At 37.2% G+C, this 26,647-nt stretch overlaps 1 protein-coding gene across 1 annotated transcript; it reads left to right on the top strand.

Annotated features, from left to right (window-relative positions):
* Positions 1-6,052: 6,052 nt before the first annotated feature.
* Positions 6,053-25,735, top strand: LOC130545513 (equilibrative nucleoside transporter 2). The gene is made up of 13 exons (XM_057320093.1): positions 6,053-6,196; positions 13,402-13,452; positions 13,673-13,754; positions 14,149-14,294; positions 15,000-15,139; positions 16,027-16,161; positions 18,330-18,427; positions 19,327-19,405; positions 20,866-21,032; positions 21,110-21,212; positions 22,745-22,830; positions 23,161-23,360; positions 23,485-25,735. Exons 2-13 carry the CDS (start codon positions 13,421-13,423, stop codon positions 23,594-23,596), a joined length of 1,380 nt encoding a protein of 459 aa, XP_057176076.1. The 5' UTR covers positions 6,053-6,196; positions 13,402-13,420; the 3' UTR covers positions 23,597-25,735.
* Positions 25,736-26,647: the final 912 nt, after the last annotated feature.

Genomic DNA, 26,647 nt, shown 5'->3' on the forward strand with positions numbered 1-26,647 from the left:
GCTGTCACAGACCTGTGATGTCATAGCTCCTCCCATGTCTTCTCTTGCAAATGAAACTAATGTACACTGATTTTTTAAAACTTGGAATAACTTAAAAAAAATACTTAAACGTGTTTATTAATGATAAATTGCAAAGAAATAAAATAAGCAAATGTAATGTTTATTAGGTCCATGTTTTCATTTTATGTAAAGTAATGCTCTTAATATAAAAGACTCAAATGTAATAAGTTCATACAGAGTTCATATCATTGAGAATAAACAGAGTTTTTTCTGTTCATGTTTTACTGATAATAACTGGTTTGATGTCACCATTATGGTGATCAGTGTTGTTTTAGTGGGCAGTTTGACTTGAGTTTTAAGGTTACTTTCTCTCTGACTGCTGTAGCTCATTTTATTATGGGGAGTTATGGTTATCACCAGGGCTAGACGGATTCTGCAGACTTTTTTTATTAATTCCGTGCAGAGTTTTTTGAAAAATCTGCTTAATAGATATTTAATGTGTTAGAAAGAGCTGAGGGATTGGGCCTTGAAAAAATTATAAGTATAATAAAAAATAATAATTTTCAAACTTTTATTTGAGGTTTACAATACAAATGTAATTGAAATAACCAGTTTTCAATACAAAGCCGTGTCTCTTTTATAGTACATCACAAAAAGGATGCAGAAATATATGTTTAAAAATTTACAAAAATTACAAAATAGTCTGATAGAAACACAACAAAACAAGTAATTTAAATATAAATACAAACACCAGAATTGTTTTCAATCATTTATAATCTCAAGTGTTCAACTTTGCAATCAGCATCAAAGAGGAAAAAAAATCTTCAAATAACCAAATTGTTTGTTTCAATAAAAAACCGCAAGGGCAATCAATACAGCCTTTAGTCTCAAGTGGGCGCGCGCGAGCCACGTGCAGTGCAGACCGATCGAGTGTGACATCATGTCACCGCGAGATCAAACACTCTCGTGATACCTTAGGCTCGTTTGAGATGCGCCTTTGCTCGCCTGAAATGAAGACGAGCGTAGGCGGCTGCAGTAAGGGGAGGAGTCAAAAAACAGCTTGTAAGTCGGACACTCCCCGAATCTCGCTTTTTTGTGTTCCTGTAAATGTGAGGAATGGAAGACATCGCGTTCGCGGTTTTTATCGCGGACGAAGCAGATGCACTTGAAATACCCCTATTTTTACATGAGGATGAGGACAATCTTTTTATCTATTATTAAAATTATTAAAAGTTGCTTTTAAGGCACAGTGGCCCTAATAACAAATGTTTGTCTTTTTGCTATGAACGTCCATAGAATTCGTAATTTTGTTGAAGAAGGGGTCATTTTGTACAGTCCTTCTGACTTTCAAAGTCATTTCAGACTTTCTAAAAGGCATGTGGAGGTATGTAGCCTACATGGTGTAAGAAACAAGGAACACATCATGTTAAGATGCTGTACAGTGTAATATAATATAATTATATGTGTGCATGTAGCATTTGTTTTGATAGATTGGCTTATTTATTTCATGGAATAATGTTGTTGAATAAAAATTTACACCAACATAAAATACAATAAAGTAAAAATGACAACAAATAGGACTTAAACAAGTAATAATTAAAACGAAACAAATAAAATAAAGCACATGCCCTAATTAGGCTACATTAAAACATCCCTTTATAGTATACGATTTTACCTAGGTGTTTTCATTATCACATATAAATAAAACTATATAAACTACTATAAATTGTGAACTTAAAAACCAGCGAACATTCTTAGCCAATGAGCATTAAGCTGTGTCGTCAGCAAGTCGTTTCCCATCATGCTTTTGATCAGCGCAGTCGGTGGAGAGCAACTGCGCCCGACTGAAGAATCCTATACAGCCGCCTGGACGTCGCGAGTTTTTTGACACACGTCAGCATGACATCAGAGCAAGGCGGACGTAATTCGGACACATTTCTTACCGGCATGCATCTCGCGTTGATATGCGCGGAATTTGGCCATCTCAAACGAGCCTAACGATATCATGTTGTCATCGCTTTGCGCCGCATAAAGTGAAATACAACTATGACGGGAGCTAAAATCCATTCCGCGGAAATCCGCGGAGTTCTCCGCTGATAGCTGCGGGCGCGGATTCCGTGTGGCCCTGGTTATCACAAAAGCACATAATTGATGATTTAGGCTGTTTTTGTGCCAGGTTCGTAATTATTATGTTGTGAAGAATTTACTAAATGTGTTGAAGAAATTGCTGTGAGAGTGAATGTGTAATCATTTCTTTTATTATTGTAGATGAGAGCGAGCACAACTTATATCAGAAAATTTGAGGTAAAAAAACTGAACACTTTCGACTCCTGCAAAGTTTATTCACACTCAAATATCAAGATTCATGAAATTAATATCAACAATGGTAACATGTTTCATGCTGTAATGCATGATACAAAACTCATTCGTGACTCCCAGAATGCATTGCAGCATGAAGCATTTCACCGTTGTTGAGGTTCATATGTGGATTCTTGATGTCTGTGTGAGTGCCAGTAAAAAAGAATTTCAATGTGCTTGGTCTACTTTAACACCTGTTCAATTGTCTCTAATGAAGCTGTGCTGCTTTTTCTAAATTATTTGCTTTACCGATATATCGCCAACTAAATGTTAATTGTGTACTTATTAAGCAATGAACAGCATAAAATATAATTTTCTCCTGACTTTCATGCCATAACAGTTAGAAAAAAACTTTCTAAAAAAACTTTTTAAAAATGTCAAGAGTCAAACTGCCCAAATAAAACAAACACGGATCACCATAATTGTGACATCAAACCAGTTATTTTTAGTAAAACATTAACAGAAAAAAAACTGTTTATTCTCAATAATATAAATAAGTAAAGATGTTAATGGTGTTTGTGGGATTGTGGCTGAAGTCAGTTGTTTTATTTCTTTCTGTTCTTGTTGTTTCTGTGTCCATCAGTGATTCTGTTTGTTATCATTTCATTATCTCATTAACTCCAACATTCAGTGTTACATTTAGCAGCCTGTAGTATGCACACTAAGCAGTGTTCATTTCATCTGGGCTAACCCATGTGGGGCCTACATGGAACCCACGGACAAAACCGGCTGAGACCCAGAAGACAGCCCACATCAAACCCATCTGGGCCCCATGTGTCTTTGCTGGCTGGGAACGTGGAAGGACGAAAAAGTTTCATATTGTTTAATCAATTATTAGGTACATTTAATGAAGAAAATAGGACCCCAATATAAGTTCTTCTCCACCTACAAATATGGGCACAGTGAAATGAAGCACGTCGCAGCCATGGTGCATCAGTTTTTTGAATCCCCGGAAACACTTCCGTTGTTGTTTGTGCCACTTGCGGCGCGTTTCTGTATTTGTTTGTGTTGCGAGAATTTGCAGCGCATTTTGATGAGGAGTCAAAATGTAACAGTACAGCAAACTCACTGTGTGCTCAAACTGCGATCTTACTATTGTACTGTGAGCTTAGAGGTTTAGATGTGACGGTTTGTCTTTTGAAGTCGCCATTAGGGCTGTCACGATTATTAAATAATCGTCTCATCGCGATTGTTTGACCTCATCGCGATGATTTCGGATCATCGCAATTATCGCACATCTCTATAGAAGACACTAGGGGGAGCTGTAGTGCATCTGCATATTGCATATTTTAGTGTATATATTGTTACTAAAGCATGGTAACACTTGTAAAATGTACCACCACAACACAATCACATAAGAAAAAAACTAAAACATATACCATAAAAATTACCTGCAGTACAATTGAATATTATTTAAGCAAATCTCAGTGTGAAAACCAGTCTACCAAAATTTCATTAACACACAAGTAAAATTTTACTGTAGTCTTGCAAGTGAGAAAAAAACAGACTAGAAGCTTTTCTATGACTGATAGTATTTTAATGGTGGCTTCAATTCACACCTGATCAATTTACTTCATTTACAAGTATTTGGCGGTTGTATTATTGACAGGTAAAAACCTAAACCTTAAATATATGATGACCCAATTTTTTCCGATGTATGTCCAAGAAAAAAGCATAGTCTTGTATTCAGAACAATATGGTCATTTCAATCGCTGAATAAAACATGAATGAGAATTAAATGTCCAAGCTCTAAAACAGACAATTAATCGTCATAATCGCCAAAGCCCTAAAACAGACAATTAATCGCCATAATCGCAATGATTTATTAGACAATTAATCGTCAATCAAATTTCATAATCCTGACAGCCCTAGTCGCCATTATGTCGATCAGTGTATGCTTCAGATGGGCTCTTGACTCTACAGCGTTTGACTTCTCTTTCTCAATGTTATTGAGAACACTGCTCTGCAGTCAAATGTGTGATTGTAGTGAGTGCGATCCAGCTATTTTGAAACAATCAGGTCTTCTAAATGAATTATGCAAATAATAACTCATCTTAATAATGGTAAGAATCCAGCTTTATTCTGCAATGCATGCTGGGAGTCATGAGTGAGTTTTATACTAGCATGCAATACAGCACAAAGCTTTCGTTTGTTGACTGTCACCGTTGTTGAGTTTAATATGTCTGTGTGTCTCGCAAAACAATCGCTTAAAAACTGTATAATGATGTAAACAATAAAATGGTGTAAAAATGATAACCAGACTAAAATACAAGATGAGATTCGTGAATCACTATCACCAGTTAGCAAGCATTCTCAGATCAGGCTTAATTCAATTTCTTTGCTATAAAAATTGTGATTCATAGAGCAATAGAAAAGTTAAAGGCGAAGGGGCAGTTTCTCAGACAGGGATTAATACTAGTCCTGGACTACTATAAATGTTAAAACTGTCCAAAATGTTAAAGCTGACACAAGCTATGTTGTTTAGTAGGGCGTGAATGTAAAAACTAGTTAAATGGCCTAATTTAACTACGGTTTATAGTCCTGCTTTAAGATAATCCTTGTCCAGGAAACCACCCGAGTCCAGCGATAGCAAACACTCATCACCATATGGTGACTGAATAAAATAAATTCACATTGAGCTCACATAATACTACACTGTCACAGTATGAGAATGATACGTGTGACATCACTGTGATCCTTGCATGACCTCACGCGTTGACTGGGTCAGTTGCAACATTTGACTTTGTCTGTTTAAGTATATATACATGTTACAGCCATTTGGGTGGGTAGCTGACAGATGCGGGTTTACTGTAACATACAATTTTCGCTTTCCACTAAAAACAGTCTCTGAGAAACTGAAGGAAATACAAAAAGTGTTGCACCCGTCCGCAGTCTCCCCTATATTTAGTGCATAAACATCGTTAATCTTCTTGTTTAATGGGAATTTTACCTGCTGTAAATTATTCTGTGTGCAGTTCATCTCTGATATCTGTCTCTCTACACATAACACTGAACTCGAATTACAATGAAGCAAAGGTCAAAGTCAACGTTTCTTAACATTCTGGTAACTTTTCAGTATATTAGTTTAATTTAACTCGTGCATTGGGTTAACCCACTGAAGCAAAACACCAAAAAAAACTTGTTCAAGAACAAATATCGTGTTTCCATCATGCTACCTGCGAAGGAGTAGGCTATCAGCTGTCAGTTATGTATTTAAATATCTCAAATATATATATATATATATAAAGACTCAAATAGTTCGTCAGTTTAGTTGCATTTTCACAGAAAGGTTTCAATCGCCTGTGGTGATGTCATAGCACCTCCCACAATGTATTATTGATTTGCATAATATGTGTTTGGTGTGTGTAAACTTCAACGTAGATATCAAATGTTAATAGGCCTATTGGTGAATTAATTTTAGGTTACAGGTTACAGAGACAGCAGACTCAATATATCCTGCATGGATGTGCATATGATACCATGAAGTCTGGCCGTTACAACGTTTTGTGTGCCATCAAATGTTTTACTAAATATTTATATAGGAAAATCCAATATAAAACGGACGATACATTAATACACCAACCATACAAAAACAGTTATAAGTTTATATCCGTAGTACCATAGATATACCACGCGGCGGCGTACTTTTGCTGTGGCAGGTGCAGCTCGCGAGACTATCGTAAAATCTCGCGAGTGGAGTCATATGCGTCCGGCGGCATGCTATCCATGCTTAGATACTTTAAATGAAATAGCTCGCATTTTGAAAGGCTTGGACTACGTGTGTTCACATGATGATGAGGTTAAAATGAGGGAGTAAGCGCAAACACTGAGAAAACAGGTAAGCAAATAAACGAAGCACGTTCTTGACGTCGGTTGACCTCATTCACTGTCACGACAACGCTACGATGTTTAAAAAATATATACACAGTTGTGTTACCATATTAGTGAAGACATACTACAATTCTCTCTCTCACTCTCTCTCTCTGATCGTTATTGAAATGTTTGTTTATTGGTTTATATTGGTTTATTTCTGCCAAGCTGGTTGGACTAGTACCGCGTTTGTCTGTTCTGATGAACACAGAGAAAGATATTTGGAAGAATGCTCATAACCAGACAGATTTCTCCCCCCATTGACTCCCATAGTAGGCAAAAATACAGTTATAGTCAAAAGTGCCCCAGAACGGTTTGCTGTCCTACATTCTTCAAAATGTCTTTTTTTGTGTTCATCAACAGAACAAAAAAAAAGATAAAGTATTTTTTCATACTATGGGAGTCAATGGGGGGAGAAATCTGTCTGGTTATGAGCGTTCTTCCAAATATCTTTCTCCGTGTTCATCAGAAGAACAAAGACATTTATACACATTTGAAACAACAAGGCGAGTAAATGATGACAGACTTTTCATTTTTGGGTGAAGTATCCCTTTAAGAATAAAGCACACTCATTCAAAAGAATTTGATTACATGAGTATCAATTTAGCATATAACTAAACTGTGGTATACTGTATGGTTTATTTTATACTGAATACGTTGTAGTATAGTATACTATACTGTGCCAACTAGGCTAGTTGTTATAGACTGTACTATACTATAATATTCTGTTGAGATAACTCGATAAATTGTTGGCAATATTGTAGTGTTCCTTAATATTTACTATAGTATGGTAGTACGGTATAGTTCACTATAATAAATACTACAGTACTTTACATGTGTGTTGTTATTAAAAACGTACAGTTCTGCTTGTTTCTCTTGTATGAGATATGAACTATTCTATGCAAATAATGGTAATATTAAAATCCAAATCATGACTACAGTGACAACCAGCATGTGTGCTGCTGAACAGCTTATTTACGATGATTATTTGACTTAATGTAGTTTTTTACATAAATACATGGACGTTTTTCAAGTTGGTACCCTGCAGGCTTTTGTTTGTTTTTAGAGGCTGTTAAACAGATTTGGTCGTCTCCAAGCAAAAGCTTTTTAGTGGCTGGCAGATACCATTGTGTTTGCCAGTGAATTTCACGGCTATTCGCGGTGTCCGTGTAAGTTATGACTCATTTGACCGTGGGAACAGGCTTTTGGGAGTGTCCTTTGAGGATGTTTGTCTAGCTGTTGGCTGTACATCTTCACATGCGTTTGCCAGCTCCCTAATGGAATTTAACCATACTTTTAACATAGTAAAATTGTAGTAACCTCGTAACCTTTCATGGTTAAATTATGCTTCCTGTCGTGTCGTGAGAATGGTAAATCTATGATTTTAATACAAATACCACAATTAGGTCATTGTAGTAAAAGCAGGGACAGTCTACAGGCCCGTACATACTCTACTTAGATCATACTTCCCTGACGAGTAGGCGTTAAAGGCGGGGTGTCCAATTTCTCTTAGCCGTTGTTGATGTTCAAATCACCAAAACAAACACACCTAGGGATGGGCGATATGGCCCTAAAACTCTATGACGATAATTCCTAGTATTTCTTGCGATAACGATAAAAATGACGATATATCCATAACGCCTTCCATCGCTGTTTTTTGCGTCAAGTGATAGTAGCTGCATGTAGAATCAGAATCAGAAAGAGCTTTATTGCCAAGTATGTTTGCACATACAAGGAATTTGTTTTGGTGACAGGAGCATCCAGAACACAGAAACAGCAACAACAGTACACAGAGACCATAACACAATAGAATACATGTAGTCTAGACCCTCAGAAAAACAAATATTATCAAAAAGTAAAACTTACCCCAAAGCTCCTAAAATATACCTACAGTATTTTTGTAAATATAAAATATAATAGTGAGATTCGACTTCAAAAGGTTGTAGTAAAGAAAAGTTAAATGAACTAAAGCTCAATAAACACATCATGTCATACCTAAAACAGTATATATTCTATTGTTGGGTGGAAACGATCAATCGCATCACGCTGTCAATCACTCTCTCTTGAACTGTGTGAACCTTCTCTTCTCACAGCAACATACACTGAATCTGTCTATGACTCGCGCTACAGAAAGAGAACAGAAAAATGCGGTTAAAAGAAATCTAATTAAATAATCCATGCTTTTATACGCTCATAAACGTATTTAAAATAACGTAATACAAACTCGCATTTTATACTGTATGTAAACAGGCAGCAGCGCTGTGTCGCTATGAAAGCAAATGTGGGCGCGAGCTGCGCACGGGACGCTCCGTTCATCCTGTATATAACAGGCAAGAAATCATACTAAACAATTTGCGCACGCGCATAACATCTAACGAATGTTTAAATAAATACTTTTAGCCAAACTAAATGTTGTGGTGTAACGCTTTATGACTATCAATGACTACTTAACAAACGAATTAAATAAAACGAAAGTGAAACTAAACATTAACTCGGATGCATCTACAGTGCCAACCTAAACGAGATTTAGAGCTTTTAGTGCAAACTCTTTCTCAGCTTCATGTCCGCCCTCCGCTATACCCGTTTTCACTTCACATTAGGGATGTAACGACTCACCGTGAGCCGGTTGAAAATCGGTTATAATGAGTGACGATTCAATTCGGTTGAGGCTTGAACTGAATCGCAATACATTCTTTGAACAGCAGGGGCCGCTATTTTCACTGCAAACCTAAACGTGGATGCTGATATTTCTTAAATGCAAAAAAATCCAAGAAAAGCACAGACAGTATTAGTTTTTATATTAAAGAGACTTTTTCTATTATTAATTTGTTATAAAATCGCAGTTTACTTTTGTTATTTGAAATAAAACATTATTTTATTATGCAAAGAAACGTAAAGCATTTAAGAAGGCATGCAAGGGAAGTTGTTCATTTCTAATTAGTTTCAACTCATTTTTTAAAAATAAATCGTGAATAAATCGCATCGTGAGATCAGAATCGTGAATCGCATCGCATCGTGAGCTGAGTGAATCGTTACATCCCTACTTCACATATGAGCTGTGAATGGGTCTCACAAAGAAATACGTCATCAACTAGAATTTATCGTTTATATCGCGGGAAGACTAATTCCTATCGTGTGGGGAATTTCTACCGGTATATCGCAAACGATATAATATCGCCCATCCCTAAACACACCCCTACCCCCATCTGTCGCTTTCGTCAGCGCTCGGCTCGGCTAATGTCCGTCCTGTGCACCTTACTGCTGATTGGCTACAAGGTTGTTTTGGTACTCGGCCCGACTTGGTTGTCTAAAGCGTAATTCGGAAATCGGTTACCCCGCCTTTAAATCACACAATGTGAAATATGCAGTATATAGCTTTTATAGACTATTTGGCTTGTGTTTTGCATAGTTATCTCTGTAGCTTTACATGCGGCATTACTATAATAAAGTGCTGACTATTTTGACATGGAAGAACAAAACCAGAGAAAGTTTCGAGTGGACAGAAAGTATTAAAAATGCTTGCAGTCTATCCCTCAGTCATTGATTTGTTTTGGTGTTTTAGGGCACTGGTTCTCAACCTTTTTGAGTACTGGACCCCATCATCTCTCAAACCATCCTCATGGACCCCCAACCCCGCGCTCACACCCCATCCCATTTTCTTTCCCCAGCAGAACAACATATTTCCACTAAATTAGGAAGTAAAAATATATATGTTGTTAAGTCAATAAATGTAAGCTTAATTTAAAATTACACGTGACCATTTAATGGTTTTCACATGCATTAAAATTACACAATAATCACAATTACATCGCCTCAAAGCATTCTATTTCAGTATCTCCAATAAACACACTTTACTGCAGTTTATTCTTTTGACATTCATTTGTCAACAATAGGGGTGTAACGATACACTCAGCTCACGATTTGGTACATATCTCGATGCTGGGTTCACGATACGATACACATCTCGATATTTTGAACAAAATTCAAAAATGAAACTGAAATTCAAATAACATTTATTTTCAAAATATTAACAATATCAGTAAATTATTTTGTTACACATACAACTTAATAAAGAATTTTAACATTTTAAGGCTTAACTGAAATTAGAATTAAGATCAGTGTCAATTTTGACAGCAAATTTTGATTTAGTTTTTGACTTTTGACTAAAATGCAATTTAGTTTTAGTCATCCCAATTTATCATAGTTTTAGTCTATTTTTAGTCGACGAAATCTGCATTATATTAGTCTACTAAAATCTATCTGGATTAACTCATTTAATTGGTGTAATTAAATGTTCCATACAAAGATTGAACTGTTTCGACATAATTTACTTTACCTTGGAATTAAATGAAACCAGGTCATAAGCTTTATTTTTCAGAAAAGTTGAGTAACTACTGGATATGCATTGTTGTAACACAGAGAATATTAGACCATGAACGACATGTAGCAGTTCATTCAGTCTCATTTTGACTCAATTGACTCGTTCGTTCAGTGAAGGGCGTGTTCATTCAATACATTCAACCAATGAAACGCTCTGACAGAGCTCACGCTCAAGCGCTATTGGCTCGTGTCTCTTTGAAGCTGCGCTGTCTTTGCTTGGGACAGTAATGAATGAGAAAAATCTTCCATAAAGACTTATTACATAAACTGTATTACATTTCTTCAATCGTGCAAATCACATACTTGTTTTTAGCATGTCATTCGATCTTTTAATATACAGTACGACTCACTTCATCGCTTCTCTGATCGGAACAGCGCTGGTTTCTTTTGGCTTACTTTATATTGCATATCACGTTATGCAGCAGCTCACGTTAGCGGATAAACTAACATTGGCATATAAAAACGTTTGCGCTGCCTTTGTAATGAGTTTCGGGGTGACTCGCCTGCAGTCACGCTTCAAGTTTGCTGTGTTTTAACGCGATTGTGAAGGAAATATGACGCTTTGTAAACTACTTGGAGACACAGATTGTGTCTTGTGCTTCTCTCTCTACCGCGTATGTGAGATAAGCACACGTGACGGGCTGGCGCAGAGTAGGTAGCGTCTTGACCGCTGAACGAATAGAAGTAAACATATCGTAAAATTTCCCCATCTCTCTACGATGCGCATCGTAACATTTTTGCATCTCGAAATATCATAATACGAAGAATCGTTACACCCCTAGTCAACAAGGACTTACAGTACACCAACCATTACTGATCAGTTACCGACTTACCGTTATAAGGAAGGCTGCACGATAATTTATTGCGATACCACTAAATCCTATTGAAATCAAGCTGGCTGCGATATGCAATGTGTCGATATTTTTTTAATGCTTAGCTTGTCCGTGAAGCACGTCTCTGGGATCGGTAGGAAATGCTGCTCGATCTAAAAGCAGTGCGAGTTTGAGTCGCTTATAATGTGCATTTGAAAAAGCAACACCCGTCAAACATGATCATTATAAATATACTTTATTATCATCAAAATACCTGATGAGGCTTGACTAACACTGATAAAAAGATGTCCATAAGCATTTCCTAGATTCTAGACCGTGTTATGGTCTTCTTCTGCAGTGCGTATTTGGAGTTTCCGCACGAGAGCGCCCTCTGGCTTTCGGATGCAGCAGCATTTTCCCGTACTTCACTCAAAAGCTGTGCATAAATCACGTGATATTTATCGTCGGTTTATCGTGACAGGCCTAGTATATATATATAATATATGGACTTTGAACTCTGGTGTGCGATACCTGTGAGTTGCTCAACTTGCCCTGATGTGCATCTGACCTGACGCATTCCTTACAACCGATCTGACGCGAAACCGCTCCGAAGAGACCAATCGGTCCGGTGTCGGAAACAGACGAGTGATCTAACAAAGATTGCTGTTTGCACATGCACACTTTCACACACTAGAAGGCCTCTCTTACACTTCTGAGTTCTGATCGATCCGCGTGTTGAACTGATGAGGTGAAACTGATGCCATTACTGTTTATTGCTAAGAGCTTAAGCTTATGAATATGGTAATGCATTGTGCTTCAATGAAAGTAGGCTTGTGAACCATCTGGCATATGACAGTTACTAAGTAGGCTATACAAGAGCAATTCAAAAGCAAACAGAGCAGTCGACTCTCTCGCGCGGTGCTACCGACCGCTCTAAATGACGCCACATGACGTATGTTTGAGTCAGAAATCCGCAAAAGCTGCGCAATAGGCCCTTTTCACAATTACGTCACTTAACTTCCGCCTTTTCGCAAAGCAGTGTATCATAACATCCGTCTTGCAACAAACAAGAAGAAGAAGAACTTCCGTTTTGCCGTCGCGCTGGAATTTAATTCAACTACTTACCCTAGCACCAATGCTAACACAAAAAGAAAACAAAACACTTACCTTCATAATCAAACAGGTACTGTTCAACGAAGAATTTGTGTCATTTCTCTAGCTTTGATCTTGTCGATAGCGAAATTTTGTCTGCAAGACGTTTGTGACAAGCAGAGCGGGACGAGGGCCGTGAGGGAACTGCGCGACTGCGCAGTTGCACCGGTCTCGCATATCTTTCGTCCCACTCTGCTTGTCACAACGTTGTACATCATCTAGCCGTATTTGTGGCAGATTTGCAAGGGACTTGGTAAACTCCATTCTGAGGCGCTAGCGGAAGTAACTTCTTCTTCTTGAGTTCTACTGGCAGTTGGCAAACCAGCTTATAGGTGCATTACCGCCACCTTATGAACTGGAGTCCTAGCGGAAGTAACGATACACTGCTTTGCGGAAGAACGGAAGATATGTGACGTCATTTGAAAAGGGCGTATAGGCTATATATTAAATATGATTTGGTTTACATGAACCTTCCCTGCAAAGTGAGTGAACATAATTTATGAACACAAGTAACCAGTCAATTTGGCAATTAATTTGACCGCAATAGCCGACTCGGTTGATTTTTATCTGCGTCTGGTGGGTGTTCATTTCAAACCCTGAATGCAAGATAGTAACTCGAAACGTTTTTAAAGGCTTCTACGGACCCCCTGGAATGACGCCACGGACCACTAGGGGTACCCCCAGTTGAGAAACACTGTTTTAGGGCATTGTGGCTATTTGAAGAGCCCAACCCAGATATGTTAGCAAACCAGCTGTCAGTTCACTGCAGAAAGCACTCTGAGTTTGTGATGGATATAATGTTTTCATGATTTGTCTATCTTTTGAACAGCATTCACACTGTGGACAAGATGAGCACAGAAGAGGACGCCCCTGCAGACCGGTACGACACTGTGGATTTCATTGTTATAACCGTAAAACACAGGATTCTCTTTCACATGAAATACTTGAGAAACGAATTGCATCGCTCGTTTGCAGTCACATTACGTTTTCACGTCTTTTTAAAGTCATTGTGATGTAATTCGTCAGGAATGTGTGTGTTTTTATAGGTCGGCATCGACACTTCCTGTTTACTGTTTGTTTATCTTCTCTCTTCCTTCTAGTGGCTTCCTGGTCGCGATTATATTCTTCATCCTGGGGCTGGGAACACTGTTGCCATGGAACTTTTTCATGACCGCCTCTATGGTAATGGAACTTTGCGAATCTGGGGAACAGCCCTAGTCGAACAGGATTTGCATGAAAGCTTCTCAGAAAATCTTTTGGGCTGTGTGCAGGAGCACAACATTACATTAGTTCAGGGAACTCAATTAGTCAGAGAGAAGTTCTGGCATCCGTAGCCTCCGGTGCATTGATCTTTATTGATCAGAATTCAGATCGATGGGTTTAGTCTTGATCTTTACTGCCTTACAAACAGGAATGAATAGACATGACCTGTGTGTGGCGAAATTTTCGCTCACATTTGTCCATTCCATTTTTATTGTCTTATCTCAGTCAATGAAATAATAGGGTAATGGAATACATGATATTCCTGTTATAGTGGATTGTTGGATTATAAAATCTTGAATTTGCTTTTCCACAGTATTTCAATAACAGATTGAACACATCTGAATGGAAGAACGGGACAGTAACAGACAGGAAGGAGTATTATTTTAATAACTGGATGACTCTGCTATCCCAGCTGCCTTTGCTTCTGTTCACTTGGCTGAACTCTGTCCTCTACCAGCGGTGAGAAGTGCTCGCGTTTGTAATGACAACTTGTCTTGTGTTTGATTTATGAAGTCGCAGGAGTGTAACTTAAGCATGCGTGTGTCCAGAGCTGCTCTGAAAGAAAAAAATCTTGAACATTTTTTAATCAGAAATCTTACAAAAATACACATAATAAAATGAAACTCAAAGGTCTCACTACAGACTACCAAAAGAAATAGTTTAGTTTAATTAGTGTAAGGAATAAAAACGTACTATTGTATAGTGAGGTACTTCTCAAAGTAATAATACAATAATATCATTTATTTAAATATTTTCAATATAGTTTAAAAATATTTTTTCCATATGTTTTGTTTAAAAAAGAATAAAAATAGTGGAAAAATGTTTTATACGTAACTTGTTTCTTTTGTTTATAAATTGAATAATTAAATTGTTGAAGGGGCCACAAAAGGACCTTTTATTATTATTATAGCTGTGTTCCTTGAGGTTTTCTCATTTTCTGAGTATATAAAAATATAGACCCAAAAAACACAGAATTTGTCAACTGTGTTGCTATTATAAAACCGCAACTATGTAATAAATTGATGTTTAAATGAAAACCATAAATTGTTATTTTAACAACGTTTACAGGAAACCTTTATTTTGTGATGGTCTTCATGGAGTAAAACAAAAATTGTATTTTACATTATCAAACATTTACTGAAACCAGTCATTTTGTCTTTTTAGAATCTCAGAGAAGATAAGGATAGCAGGCAGTTTAGTCTTCATCCTCATCCTCTTCATCCTCACTGCTGTCCTGGTGAAGGTTCCTATGGAGGAGGACAGGTTCTTCTCCATCACCATGGCAACCATATGGTTCATCAACTGTGAGTGGCCTCAATTGTTTGTCAACTTTTATTTACAGGGCTGACTAAAGTTTTCTAAAGACCAGTGTCCAGATCGCATCTGTTCCTTTTGTAGTGTGCACACTACAAGAGCACTAAGAGTGGTCTGATATTGTGTTTGTGCAAGATCTCGCTAAACCAACAACCTGTCTGGATCAAAAGTTTTCAACATTAAAAATTAAATAACTAGATACAAACGTGGAATCCTGTTATTTAAATGTCATCTGGCTGTTCCTTCGTGTCTGAGTGAATTATGTGCACAGTTTAGCATTCAACATGGGTGATGTTCGAGGATTTATCTGCATCTGCATTGTATGAGGATATGAACACATGAATTTCATCTCCAGTCAGAGTTGCTCTGGGAGTTTATTTTACGAGCGTTTTACTGTTTGAGTGAAGCTATTGGCAAACACACAAAAACTTGAGCCTTCCCAGAAAACCCATCAAATAAAATCCTGTTGAATTGAACACACACTGTAGTGTTAAGTCTAAATGTTTGCCTCTTCCTCGATAGTTTTTTTAGCCTGAATTAGATTTAATTACATCAGAAGAATATATGTTACCTGTTTATTTCAGTATGATAATTACATATATATAAATAATAGCATTTCTCTAGGAAATGTTATATTGCAAGAAATATCGTTATCGCAACATTCAACAACAAAATCGCATATCGCATATGTTCTCAATATCGTGCAGCCCTAATTAAAAACAACATTACAAAACCTAATATGAAAGTGTACTAGGAAGCAAAGTGGTTTCATTTGGAGCAAAAGATGACCTAAACTGACTGAACTTGTACTGTGTGTGTGTCCTCTGTTGTTGTTGTTGTAGTAGTCATCAGTATTTTTTTATCCTCCTCTTTGCAGCGTTCGGGGCCATGCTGCAGGGAAGTTTGTTTGGTCTGGTGGGTTTGTTGCCACAGAAGTACAGCGCTGTGTTTATGAGCGGACAGGGGCTCGCAGGCACATTCGCTGCTCTCGCAATGATTTTCGCCATAGCAAGTAAGAAAAACACACACATGCACGACTGATAATTGATCTGCAAACTGCATTTCAGAACAGTTAAACATGTTTGTTGTTCTGTATGAATCTGCTTCACTGTATGAATCTACGCTGCTGTTTAAATGAATAATTTGATGAATCAGCGTTGTTTTATGAATGAATCTGCTGTGTGGTTGTAAGGATGAATCTGCTGCATTGTAGTATTAATCTGCATTACTGTGTGTGACTTAATCTGTGTTTTGTACGAATGAATCTTTGCTGTTGTACGAATGAATCTGTGCTGTTGTAAGAATGAATCTGTGCTGGTGTACGAATGAATCTTTGCTGTTGTACGAATGAATCTGTGCTGTTGTACGAATGAATCTGTGCTGTTGTACGAATGAATCTGTGCTGTTGTAAGAATGAATCTGCTGCGTTGCTGTACGAATGAATCTGCTGCGTTGCTGTACGAATGAATCTGCTGCGTTGCTGTATGAATGAATCTGCTGCGTTGCTGTACGAATGAATCTGCTGCGTTGCTGTACGAATGAATCTGCTGCGTTGCTGTACGAATGAATCTGCTGCGTTGCTGTATGAATGAATCTGCTGCATTGCTGTACAAATGAATCTGCTGCGTTGTTGTACGAATAGATTTGCCGCGTTGTTGTTCGAATGGATTTGCTGCATTGTTATATGAATGAATCTGCTGCGTTGCTGTACGAATAGATCTGCTGCGTTGCTGTAGGAATGAATCTGCTGCGTTGCTGTACGAATGAATCTGCTGCGTTGTTGTTCGAATAAATTTGCTGAGTTGTTGTATCAATGGATTTGCTGCGTTGCTGTACGAATGAATCTGCGTTGAATGAAAGTGTGTTTCTGTATGAATTTGCATTACTGTATGACTAAATCTGTGTTGCTGTTAGTGTTGTCAAAAGTACCGGTACTTCGGGTCCAAGTCGGTACCTAAAAATAAAAAAGTTGTCGGTACCTAATTTTCACAAGACCCGGTAGTACCGACGTACCGGGTCAACCGGGTACTGATGCTCTGTCTGACAGGTTGTCAGTCGGAAACTTTTTATAGACGCAATAAGACGTGATGAGCGGATAAGCGCGGCTCCGATCCACAAGAGATGCGCACAGAAATACTTCAGATTAAAGTCATATCACGAAGAAAACGAACAGAGTTTTGTGGTGAAACGAGGAAACATCCGGATTTAAGTTAACAAGTTCAAACTGTAAGTTTCAAATTCTGTTCTCGTTTGCATTATGAATGTTGTAGCATACTGTATGTTAAGTTAAAGGTTACGTTAAAACAAACGTCCCTGTTTGCGTGTTAATTTGTTAGCGCCAATGCTAATCCAGTCAAGTGTCCTTATTAACCATTTAATGCTTTTATAACTGTAATGGAGTAAAATTAATGGGAGGACAGGGTGGGGTTTACAGTACCTAGTATTTTATTTAGGCCTATCTGAAATCTATGTGCTAGAAAACTAGCATACTAACTGCATGACTAGCAATGTTGTATGTCTTGGATAGATAACTCTATTAGGTTTAAAAAACCACATTTAAACTAAAGAAAAATATATCTGTTGCATTTATTATTTTAATATACAGTTACCTTAATGCAAGTAATCTTGTGTAAATGCAGTATAAAAACTGAGGTTTGTTTTAATATTGCATATGCATGTTTGTTCAGTCAGTTGACTTACTGAAGTTTATTCTATTTGTCTTCTACAGCAGCAGACTGAGGAGGATGTTCATCAGCATGAAAGACCCCAGAGAGCACACAACAGTTTCAGCAACAATTAACTTATACTTCATGTATACAAAATGGCATTGCTTTCTATACATTTATATTAACAATGAGCTTTATTAATAAAATTATGTTTCAATTAGCATGTACTTGTGTTTTGCTTTGGTACCGAAATTGGTACCGAGAACCGTGGAATTTTACTGGTATTGGTACCGACTACTGAAATATTGGTACCGTGACAACACTAGTTGCTGTATGACCGAATTTGCATTGTTGTATGAATGAATCTGTGTTACTGTATGAATGTGTGTTACTGCATGAATTTGCGTTTAAATATAAGTCTGTGCAATTGAATAAATTAATAATTGAATGAATTTAAGCGTATTGGCTTTACTGTATAATTTAGCGTTATATATTAATCTAATTATGTTAACAGGTGAAGCTGATAGTGAAACTGCAGCTCTTGGGTATTTCATCACTCCGTGTGTTGGGACTCTCATCACCCTCATCAGTTACATGCTGTTACCCAAACTTGTAAGTGTATATTTGAAGAGTTTGGTTCCAAAATGAGATGACTTTTTCAAAAATCACTTTTTTTCATTGTGCATTCCAATTAATATCAATCAAACTGCAGTTGGTTTGTTTTGATTTAAGCCTTAATAACTCAAAAAATACAGCTAGATAACATAATAAAAAACATGATTTTTGACATTTTTATCTCAATTCGGAACCAAACTCTTCATTTGTTCATTTAACTAAACCGAGGTCAGAAATGGTGTGCAGAAGTTCGTTAAAATTGACATAGCTTATCTTTCAGGACATCCTGGGAGGGGGGAGGGTTGGTTTTGCATTTTGTAATTTGCGTCATCTCGGAAATGATGTATGTCAGTTTAACTCATTAAAGAAGAACAATGTGTTTCTCTGTGTCAGCACCGCTTCCGCTGTTTATTACAGCAATCTGTGCTCAGGGCAGACAACACTGAATGGAGCTCTTTCATGAAACGCAAACAGAACCAACGTCTGTGTAAATGCTTGTTTGTATGACGTCCCTTCAGACAAAAACACTGCTGTCAACTGAATGCAACAATTGACCTAAGAACTTCAAGGACACTTAATCATTAAGTGGTTTAAACTAACTGTAGCGTAACAATATTGACATTACATTCAGTCTGGTGTTTTCATCCACCACTAACAACTCACAGAGCCTCATGACAAAGCCATGATGAAGTTTAACTGAATAGCTCAACAAATATGTGAAGACAACAAAGACTACAGTATGATTTAGTGTGAAGCTGCTTTAAAGATGTGTATAGCGGTAAAAATAAGTCGGTTCTAACTTTATTGAATATCACATTTGAATAGTTAAGTGTTTATAACAGTAATATGTGATTGTGATCTCCATCGTTCCTAAGATGGTGTTTGTCTGTATGCAGGAGTTTGCTCAGTTTTACTTGGACAGGTGTAAACGCAAAACTTATCGGCCCGAGACGTCCAGACAGTTGCTGTCTACAGGTAACACTTTATTACTTTTTAGTACTTTGTCACATTTCGCTTGTATCTTCATTTCTACATACAGTCATGTGAAAAGGTGAGGACACCCTATTGAATTCTATGGTTTTCTGTTTCAGGACATAATAAAAAAAATCATCTGGTCCATGGTAGGTCTTAAAGCGATAGTTCATCCTAGAATTCAAACTTGTCGTTTAATTATTACATTTTTTCTTTATTCAAACAATAAAGAAGATTTTTAGACACTCTGTGCTTCATATAATGGATGTAATGTAGGGATGTAACGATTCACCGTGAGCCGGATGAAAATCGATTATAATGTGTGACGATTCAAATCGGTTGAGGTGTGAACTGAATCGCAATACATTTTTTGAACAGCAGGGGCCGCCGTGTTCACTGCAAACCTAAACGTGGACATGCTGATATTTCTTAAATGCAAAAAATCCAAGAAAAGCACAGACAGTATTAGTTTGTTTATATTAAAGAGACTTTTTCTATTATTAATTTGTTATAAAATTGCAGTTTAGTTTTGTTATTTGAAATAAAAAAATATATTATACAAAGAAACGTGAAGCATTTAAGAAGTAATGCAAGGGAAGTTGTTCATTTCTAATTCGTTTCAACTCGTTTTGTAAAAATAAATCGCATCGTGAGATCAGAATCGTGAATCGCGTAGCATGGTGAGCTGAGTGAATCGTTACATCCCTAATGAAATGGGGTCCACGGGGTCAAGAGTTCTAAAGTTAATAATTACACTGTGTAATATGTCATGTGTTGTTGTTCCTCTGAGGTTGTGTTTTCGTCATTTTAAGGCATCCCATGGACCAGATGTTTTTTTAGTATGTCCTGATGCAGAAAACAAAAAAATGAAATGGGGTGTCCAAACTTTTTCACGTGACTGTTTGTATATTCATACCAATATACAGTTGTGCTCATAAGCGTACATTACTTTGAAATGTTTTTTCATGTAGCACAAGTCTAGATATACCCTCCCCCGTATCTGTATGCTCCCACATGATTGGCGGGTTAGATAATCATAATGTATTTTTTTAATTAAACAGTTTTTATACTTTTCATTGGTTAATAATTGCAAAACCCACAAACAAACATAAAGGGTGGGTATGAATTACGAAAAAATACAGGAAATTAGATTCCTGCCCAACATCGACAATGCGAAAAGGCATGCAGATGCTCAATAAGATACCTCATTAGATTAACAAGAATTGTTTCATAATGTCACAGGTAAGCCCTGCATAGGATTTTATTGATATGTTTCAGAATTGTTATCAAATGTATTCATATGAATATGATGCCTTAATAAAAATCGGTAGTGTTCATTTGATTGCTTTAAAACACAATGAAACATAATATATACAATTGCAGGCTCAGGTAAGGCCCTGACCTTGTTCCTGTAGCTAAACAGTAATTCAGGATTTGACGTTGGGATCATTCTGTTCCTCCAGAAGTGGCGGAGAGTTCTGTGACGGCGGGCGGACCTTGTCACGGCTCGGTGTCTAACGGAGACGTTAGCTGTGCGACTGAGGAGGAGAGCGGCAAACAGGCTTTCCTGGAGCTGCTGACGGAGAACACATCCGCACAGAAGAGCTCCATCCTCCAAGTCTTTAAAAAGGTATTTCACTTTTCAATAACAGTACCATTAAGTATTAACAGTGACTGAGTGTGGCTAACTGTTATCTTTCTTTGTAGATTTGGGTTATGGCGTTCTGTGTGACATTTGTATTCACAGTAACGCTTTCAGTTTTCCCGGCGGTCACGGTGGACGTAAAGACCATTTATGGAGGAAAATGGGGTACGAGGCACATACACACTGCTACTCTTACATGTACTGTACCTGAGTGGTAAATACAGACCTGATGACATTATTGGATTTCAAGAGAGTTGAGTGTAGTTTAAAATTTAGATTAAATGAAATATATCATTCTTGTTAACGACTTTCCAGTTCCTCAGTATCGTTATGAAATTCTTTTGACAGCTTGCATTTTGGTCGCTAAAATGTTGGACACAACTTCTGAATACTTGCACCATTTCTCTGCGAAAGATTCTTAGGTGAAAGGTTGCGATAGTCGGTGTCACCGGTGATACACAGTGTCCACCCGCCTACCGATTACATCACTTGTCCACCGTGGCACCGAACCCCACCGCCATTTGACATTTTTATAGTTATAAATCACTTCGTTTAGTTATAGACCAAACTACAGTTGCGCGTCTGAACGCAAAGATCAGAGATCAGCAGCAGGAGGTCAGATTTTATTCATCACGTGAGGAGAGTGAAGTGCTGACGGACAAGACGATGGCGAAGGCTTTTCTGGCAAAGAACATGTAGTAGAATACGTAAGCACTGTTGTCAAGAGCCGGTGAAGTTTGAACTTTCTTTTTGTTGTAATTTTCAAAAGCCGGTGCTTTGCCATTTATTTACCATACACGTTTTTCATTTCGTATTCTTTTCTTATTCGTTTCTTATTTATTTACCATACACGTTTTTCATTTCGTATTCTTTTCTTATTCGTTTCTTATTTATTTACCATATATAAACATTTTTCGTTTCATATTCCTTTCTTATTCATTTCTTATTTATTTATTTAACAAAGTTTTTCATTTCGTATTCTTTTCTTATTCGTTTCTTATTTATTTACCATAAACGTTTTTCATTACGTATTCTTTTCTTATTAGTTTCTTATTTATTTACCATATATAAACGTTTTTCGTTTCATATTCCTTTCTTATTCGTTTCTTATTTATTTACCATAAACGTTTTTCATTTCGTATTCGTTTCTTATTCATTTCTTATTTATTTAACATAAAGTTTTTCATTTCGTATTGGTTTCTTATTCATTTATTATTTATTTAACATAAACGTTTTTCGTTTCATATTCCTTATTCGTTTCTTATTTATGTATTTACCATAAACGTTTTTCATTTCGTATTCGTTTCTTATTCGTTTCTTTTTTTTTGCACAATGTGTGCCGTGATTACCCATTTTGTTTCCTTATCTAACGTAAATGTTTTTCATTTTCGTTTCTTATAAATTTGTTGCTTGATGTTTGTTGTGATTATTCGTTTTGTAAGGTCTGTGTTTAATATAAGCATGTTATTGTACTTTTTGATAGTTTTGTGTTTTTATTAAGAAAGATATTGAACCATTAATTCAAGCAATTGCCGTTCCCGAATCCGCTATTTAGAAACTGAAAGTAAAATGTGTCCTGTGCACGGCCGCATCTTCGACCACCCCACAGCAAACCCCCCGGTGTCACCAAGTTTCATCACTGCAACATCCCTAGTGAGAGGACACAAATCTCATTTCTGCTCTTTGCTCTCTTTTAGAAAAATACTTCATCCCTGTTTGTTGTTTTCTCATCTTTAACACGATGGATTGGATTGGCAGAACGGTCACAACATGGCTTCAGTGGGTGAGTGTTTCATTATCGTTTGATCTGGTTTGATTTCCACTCTAATCCAAAAAACGTTAAATGTTTAAAAAAAATTAAAACAAAAAGATTGTTATTGCTTTCCCATGCTTGATCTTGCTTCAAAAACGTTGATCACTTTTTTTCTTTTTTATATGGTTATACTGTATTGTGTTTGTTATAAATTTGTGATCATAGATGAAATGAAACATAGTTGATCAGAGATTAATTGACATTAATTGACTTATTTTACAAGTAACTCCTGCTCTTCATGTGTGATGATTTCAGAGCAGATGTATCTGACGCTTCTCTCATGTCTGATGTTTTCCACAGCCTGGTAAAGACAGCCGCTTGTTCCCGGCTCTGGTTGTGTCTCGATTCATCTTCATTCCTCTGCTGATGATGTGTAACGTTCAGGAGAGAAGCATTCTGCCTGTGCTCTTCTCAAATGATCTGATGTTTGCTGTTTTAATGCTGCTGTTCTCTGTGTCCAGCGGATACTGTGTGTGTCTGTCCATGACCTACGCACCACAGTGAGTGCACCAATGTACCCTGCTCGAGACATCTCATACTTTCTTTCATGACTTAATCACAAAGACACACTGAACCGTACACACTGAGATTCAAACACTGATGCGTTTTCTCTTTCTCTTTAAGACTGGTGGATCCTAAAGACGGCGAGACGGCCGGCGCCTTAATGACGTTCTTTCTCGCATTGGGTTTGTCCCTAGGAGCGGCGTTCTCATTTCCTCTGCGTTTCCTGGTGTGACGGAAAACACACGATCACACTTGCTACTAAATATTCGAGCCAGTCTTAGCGATGTCTGTAGTGATGCCCGTGCGAATCTGTTCTCGTGTCGTTCATTATGTTTATTTGGCAGCTTAAAACAATCAGCACAACATCAGTGTGTTCTGTCGAAGGGACCGAGAAAAGACCAACACAAACACTGCTGACATTTCAAGGGCATTATAGTGAAAGGGACCGCTCACAAATGCATTAATCTCATTACGAACTCAAACGATTAATCGCGATTAATCGCATCCAGAATAAAAGTTTGTGTTTACATAATATATGTCTATGTACTGTGCATATTAATTGTGTATTTATAAATACAAACACATACACATGAATACATATTTAGGAAATATTTACATGTATTTATTTATATTTACTAATAATTGAAATGATATATAAATGTTTTGATTTTCCTTAAATATATGCATGTATGTGTATGTGTTAATAACTACAAAATTATTATGCACAGTACACAGATATATATTATGTAAACACAAACTTTTATTCTGGATGCGATTAATCGCGATTAATCGTTTGCCAGCCCTAATTCTTATGTATAACACATTATAATTACATGTTCAGTGCGTTTCACACTTATTGTACTTAAACATACGAGGTCGAGAGTTGTATGTAGAAGCGCAGCTGTAGGTTTGAAGCTCTACTTGTATTCAGGACAATGGAGTGATTGCAAGTGTCATATAGCCAGTAGAAAGACTGGAGCTAACTGCTGTATAATTATAACTTTACTTTGGTTTTCTAATATGAGGGAAGGTTTTCTAGCGTGATGGCATTTAGTGCCTTAGATTTGAATGTTAGTGGCATTTATAATATTTATTATATACTTTATCTTGGCATTTTTGCAAATATGTACATGTGTACAAAGCAGAAAGGGATTTTCATAAGCATCTATGGCCAGGTGCCATTAATGGTTGATTTAATAGAGGTTGGATGGAATGGCGCAGTCACATTAGACTTTTCCATTGACTTCCATTTATACACATGCAAATGCAGTAGACTGGAAAGGCAAGGGCCTGCAAAAAAATGGTCATTTCATTGTCTTGCAAAGGTCAAGTTTGGTGAATCTGTGTCACGTGATGACGATTGGCCAGTAGAAGATCGATACGCCACGTGACCTTTTCAGTTGGATCAAATTCTCATCATAATAATAATAATATCACAAAATACCGTTTAAATTGACAAAAACAACTGCAGATACATAAGTTTACAGGATGTGTTAATAAAAACCCAACGGTTTATCAACGGTTTTCGTGTTACTGCCAGGGCTCTAGAAATTGCGCATATTGAAAGTCTAGCGTGACTGGGCCATAAGTGATCAGTTGTCGTTGGGGAAAATCAGTCGACAGTATTCCACGTTCGAACTTTCAATACCGTTATAAATCACATCAGAAAGGCTTTTGGAGGCCAGGAACATGCACCTTGTGCAAGTACGTGAACGCAGACGCGAGTAATGTGTGACTCACTGCATATTAGCATTCGTTTATGAATACTCTACATATTGCTATGTTATGACATGCAAACATGAAATTGCATAAAGGTGCGTCTGCGTTTACGTTCTTGCATAGAGTATGCCTGTGTGCACTCATTCAATCCCATAATGCGTCTCAATAAATGGACAACCGTGAAAAAACCCCAAATCAAAATAAGGTTAAACCAAATTAATTCATGCATCTTGGTAGAGGATGGCAGCCGCAAACAGTGACAATTCAGTTTTTGCCCTCTTTCAAGTGGACTTTATTAGTGAAGTAACATAAGGAATGATGAACGATCTTGTAGGGCATGATTTCAGAAACGGCACGCGTTTGGCAATTTGTCACAGAATGCTTTTTTTTGCATTTTAAAAGTGTAACTGCGGCACTTTGAAACCGTTTTAAAAATTGCAGCGCAGAACTTTGGACATAGTGGAACGTTGTGTGAATCAACTCCGAAGTACTGTACCTCCATGTCAACTTTTGTTTAAAAGTGTGTAAAAAGGGAACGTTTCATTCTGCTCTGTAATGTGAAAGACAACTGTATGGAGTTTAAATGGACCCAAAACTCACGCGCATGGAATCCACGCGCGCACGCGCTATGCAAACGCGCATAATGATAACCACGCGTGGAAAGCTGCTCCGCGAGGGCGCATTTAAACTCCGCGAGCGAGCAGAGAAGTATCCGCAAGCGGAAAAGAATCCTCGCGCGGGCGCATTTCTGCTCCGCGAGCAAAAACTCAGTCCGCGAGCAGAGGCTTTGACGAGCGCGCGCGCGATTCTCTCTATGCTCTCGCAACTGCTCAACACTTGCTCGCTCGTTGAGTTGACTTCTGAGACTTTGGAGGCGGGACAATGGCAGACTTCTCCGATCCTTTGATTGGTCACTTTTAACATGCACTCACCTACAGTCTCCGACATGTATCTTACCCGTTGTACAGACGTCTTAATTTGGCATAACACGATACTTTTTTCCGTTTTTAAACTTGGGTTACAGTAATGTATGCCCTTGGCTTTGGATTTACATATTTGGCATCTTGACAGGAAGTGAGAAATAAATAGTTTGGTATGTGTATTCATAATTGCTTTTGTATTGTTAATAATTTTCATGAAATTGTTATAAAATGCGAATTAATAAATGGCTACAACAGTATAACTCAAAGCACAAGTTATTATAAATTACAATATGATGTACTCTCTAAAATTTAATTTAAATAATTTATTTGTTTTGCTTTATTTGTTTTGAAAATATTAAAACGGGCTATGCCAGTAAACAGATATTAGATAACTCAAATTTAATGACTACAGGAGACATTTAATTATATTATTATAGTATGTTTTAAATAGGTCATACATGACATGTAAGTTTATCTGCTATATTATATAGCATAATTTTTGTTGACAGATGTAAGAAATCAAAATGTGACTTGTTAAAAGACTAACACATACTGTAGCTAAGGCAAGGTAATACACTAATCATTCGGTAGTAAGACATGTAATCTGTAGGTGACTGCATGTAGATGAGTGCATGTTAAAA

The sequence above is a fragment of the Triplophysa rosa genome, linkage group LG1, assembly GCF_024868665.1.
Source record: "Triplophysa rosa linkage group LG1, Trosa_1v2, whole genome shotgun sequence".
Lineage (NCBI taxonomy): Eukaryota > Metazoa > Chordata > Actinopteri > Cypriniformes > Nemacheilidae > Triplophysa > Triplophysa rosa.